The 4,776-nt window shown below is 30.7% G+C and overlaps 1 protein-coding gene across 1 annotated transcript; it reads right to left on the reverse strand.

Moving 5' to 3' along the window:
• Positions 1–1,129: 1,129 nt before the first annotated feature.
• On the reverse strand, positions 1,130–4,201 carry LOC111906092 (small GTPase LIP1). The gene is made up of 7 exons (XM_023901834.3): positions 3,742–4,201; positions 2,587–2,678; positions 2,321–2,462; positions 1,933–2,237; positions 1,791–1,844; positions 1,550–1,665; positions 1,130–1,458 (listed from the first exon to the last, which is right to left on the reverse strand). The coding sequence occupies exons 1-7, from the start codon at positions 3,833–3,835 to the stop codon at positions 1,266–1,268; spliced, it is 996 nt and encodes a 331-aa protein (XP_023757602.1). The 5' UTR covers positions 3,836–4,201; the 3' UTR covers positions 1,130–1,265.
• Positions 4,202–4,776: the final 575 nt, after the last annotated feature.

Consider the following 4,776-nt stretch of genomic DNA (forward strand, 5'->3'; position numbering starts at 1 on the left):
TGAACTTGTCCAAGATCGATAATAAATCTATCTAGTACGTCTGTGTATGTTGCATGATTATATTGAATTGTGAACCACATCATTCTCTTGTTTTCTTTATATATATATATATATATATATATATATATATATATATATATATATATTAGTTGTGAGACTCATATATTACATGGATAATTAATAAAAAAAGTTAACTATGAAGGTTTAAATATTTGAAAACTTTGAATTTATAAGAAAATAAAAAAAATAATGAATTATTAAAATTGAAATGTGTTTTTTATCTATTAAATTTAAACAAATCATTTAAATAAATAAATAAAAGAAACTAATGAGCTTTAATTTGGAAGGTAAGTCTAATAATGTAATTAATATTCATTTATTACTACATTTATTATAATTATTACATTAAAATATTATGTGAAATTTATTAAAATAGAAAAACTCATAAAATGATACGTAAAAAAAAATAATTCAACATAACTATAAAATGACATTTGACAAATTGAATGAGAATGTGATATATTGTAAAACAAATCTTCATTTATTTGAGTAGATTGCATCATTTAGTTGTGCACTTGGTTGAATATCTAACAAAAGATTACGGCTTAACTTCCATTAAGATTCAGCAAAGTGTTGTTATATCACTTGGTGAAAAAAAAAATCATTTTGGCACACAATGTAATCATTTTTAACACATTCACATCTTCTATAGATGATATATATATATATATATATATATATATATATATATATATATATATATATATATATATATATATATATATATATATATATATATATATCACTTATCAGTGGAAATTAAGATACCCAAATTTCATCAAAACTAATGCCTTGGCATATCTGTGTGACTTAAGATTCTAATAACATTTTAAATGCCCAATAATAATGTACATCTACCTTTTTCATCACAATCCCAAACAAGAACACAAAAACACAATTTATATCAAATTCTTAAGACAAATCTTACCAAAACTTGGTTACAATAATATAATAAAACTTGGAATTTATTTGTACAACTTAACTACTCCCTCTATTATACATGCCATCTGATGCATTTAACCCATTTCCACCAACAATCTTCACATTGAACAAAATAAAACCAAATAGCTAGGCAACAACAATATATCTCACTGAGTCAAAAGAATGAATAGACTAGTTTTTACAATCAAGAAGCAGCAACACAGTAAGAAGAAGAAAAAAGAAACATATGCCCATTTTTTGTAATAGTAGTGGCAAAATAAAAATCATACATTAATATCATTCCTTTTGGATCTAATACTGTTTAATTCTTGAGCTCCACTCAATGCAAATCTTGGGATATTATAATTGTCAGGCGTCAACACCGGTTGCTGAGGATACAGTGTGGGAGGTGGGGTCAGATTGCGCTGAGCTGGCAGTGGTGGTAGAACATTGTACTTGTACGAGTCTCCACTTGTCCTGCAAAAGTATAATATGAATTTTTTTTTTTAAAAAAAATATTAATAATTTATTCTCTCATATAATATAAAAAATAAGCTTTATATTATACCTTGTACTTGTGTATATCTGATCTTCATCACTCAAATTCTGTAATGGTCTTTGTACTGACGTTGACCATGGACTTGCCATCGGCAACTCATCTGAAAAATATCTTCTTCTTACCAACTGAAAAGTTACAGATCATCGACTAAAACTTATGAACATTGTGAAATTTGTTTTTTTGGAATGTAAGGGTAAAATGGTCATTTAGTCTCACTGATAAGAAAAAAGATGATCTTATATGTGCATACCATACGGAAAAACTTCATCACAGCCTCCTTGTCATATCTTGCTTCTTTTGCAGCCTGAACATTTTTTAAAAACAATTTAAAAAAAAAAAAAAAAAAAAGGAAAAATCAAGAAATGCAGATTGAAAAAAGATGCAAATCTTACAGCCATAAGCCCTCCAGTTCCAGGAAAGGTGTCAATGAGAGGGAGCTCCTCATTTGATGGAAGCAAACCCTGTTTTTCAACCCATTGGCGTGCCATGTCAACAAGATTTCCACTGCTACCCCTTGTCCCTTCTTTGGCTGCCACGTCAGCTTTGTTACCAATGACAAGGTAGGGTACAGGAAGGCCACCTGGACCCCCATTCGCCAACGGGGCAGAAAATGTCCCCGTTGCTGCAATTTCTGCTGCCCATTTTTTCAAACTTGTTTTTGTCCTTCTTTGAGAAAGATCATGCACAAAAATAACACCTACACACACAACACATGTTCTTTAATGATCTTCAAGTTTAAAGAAATAATATTTATATTTATATTTATATTTATATAAATACCGTTTATTTGGGAATAAAAGATGGAACGACAATCTGTATAACGATCATGTCCAGAGACATCCCAGAGTTCAATGAAGAAATCCCTATCTTTGTCACCTTTTTCACTATCTGAAGAGCTACTAGGAGTTCCATATGTAAAATGCTGCATATAAAATATATATATATATATATATATATATATATATATATATATATATATATATATATATATATATAAGTTACTTTATAAACATATAATTTTATTTGGTTAAAAGATATCTATATACCTTCACGTCTACTGTACACCCAACTGTTTGAGGAGGATGTTTTGTTGTTGTACCTTTCACTATCAGATGAACAAGAGAAGTTTTTCCCACACCTATATAATAGATTTAAAAAAAAAAGCATAAAGGACATTAAGTTAGAAAGCATAAGTTTAGAAAAGTCTATTATTATTCAACAATTAGTTGCTACTGAAGCAATGGGGGAAGATCCTAACCTAAGAGGCCAATTTAAGATCAATTTTGCAAGAGGTTTAATTCAACATATAGAGAGAACAACATAAATCATAATAGAGAAAGTCAGAAAATGAGGTTTTCCTCATTAAGACGTAACTTTTTAAAACTTTTCCCTCATTTATATATCCTTGCAACTTTTAAAGAGCGAATTCATCCAGAGTTCAGACAGCACTTAATGGGAGAAAAAAGAAGCCACACTATATTATAGCAACACAAAAGGTCATCTCTCACTCAGAAATCCTCCTAGCATCTTGGATTCAAGAGCTGATTAATCTATGATTGGCTTCTAAAAAGGAAATAAAAGAGATAAACTATCAAAACTATGAATCAAAAACATCTGGTCATCTGGAAATAAGAGCAGCACTCAAAATCACAAACATTTTCCCATTCTCAAGCATCATTAAGTTTAAGAGATACTAGCAAAGCATAAACTACAACAGATGGTATGTATCATGCTCATAATATGTAACACAATTCAGTTCAAGAAGACAAGAACCAACAAGACCTTGCTAAAAGCTACTAGAGTCACCATGTGGTGGAGCTTCTTATGGATGATTTTATCACATAGCATCCTACTGCAACCCTAAAATCCTCTACATGATAACTAGTAAGTAGTATGGCATCTATGATTGCAAAAGGCTGACTGGATTACTTGAAATAAATGTTGGATTAAACCTAGAAATATGGTCTATTTGAGTAAAGCATAACAGATCGGCAGTTAGCACCCAAAAAAATGTATGTTCCGGCAAACAAATATGATTAGAGGATGAAAATCTAATTGTCAAGTGACAGACAACTTTAATCTCCATACGCAACCGATAAAATCTTATTGAAATCATGTTCAAATCGAAACAGCATATGAACTACATCAAATCTGATGATTCAACAGAAGAACAATAACAATAAATTGAAGTAAGCAGTTACCTGAATCCCCAACAACAAGAACTCGAACCTGCCCACAAGGAGGGCCTCCATTTTGCTCTTTGTTGATCTCCCTTTCTCGTTCCCTCCAAAACATATTATGCTAACCTTCTTCCTTGCCGCATTAAAAGATCACAAGTTTTCGGCTGCAAATTTCGGCCGATCTGTCTATACCCAGTTCGCGAATTAAGATTTTAGATTTTTGGGTTGCGATTTATGCTAAACACTGATTGTCTATAGGGGATTTCTTCAACTGTAATTTGAGGGTTTTGGGATAGAGCTACTCTATAGTAGTTGGAGAATCGGTTTCCAGAAATAAGAGGATTCAGATCGTTGATGTTAAAATCAAATTCCCATTTAGATCAGAACCATATTTAATAATTGATTGAAGCTATAGACCCGGATTTTGGAAAAGCAAGTTTGAGGCACACGATTCTGAAATTTTATTAAACTTTTATTACTTCTACCTTTCGAACAAATGGAGCATTACATATCCCACTTTGCATGAAATGCAATAATTACAATTATAGTCCCCTTAATTTTTAATTTGCATGATTTATAGTATTTTTGATCCTTATAATTTTTAGTTTAAGACCAAGTAAATTACAGTGTTAGTTCCTATGGTTGTCATCTATCTGTACTTTTAGTTTTATTTTGAAATTTTAGCACTAATGGTCCTTGTGGTAGGCAAAAATTGCAATTTTGATCCATAAAACTATTATCATCTACATGTGCCCCTCACATGAGGGCATTTTGGTTTTCCTCATTCTCTCTCATTATAACGTATACGGTTTTCCCCCTTCTCTCTCATTATAGCGAATTGTAATGATGTAATGTAAGCTTTGCTTTTTAATTGTAACCGTATTTTGAAATGCAGAAAAAAAATCATTTGCTCAAATTTGGTCTCAGTTTGTTCTTTATATGTATAAAACGCATTAAAAGAACATAGTTAATTTCATTATGTTATAACTTGGAATGGTTACAAAGTGGTTGATCTTGCGATGAAAATGGATTTTTATGATCATGTAATGGTATTGT

Source organism: Lactuca sativa, chromosome 6 (genome assembly GCF_002870075.4).
Source record: "Lactuca sativa cultivar Salinas chromosome 6, Lsat_Salinas_v11, whole genome shotgun sequence".
In the NCBI taxonomy this organism is placed as follows: Eukaryota; Viridiplantae; Streptophyta; class Magnoliopsida; order Asterales; family Asteraceae; genus Lactuca; species Lactuca sativa.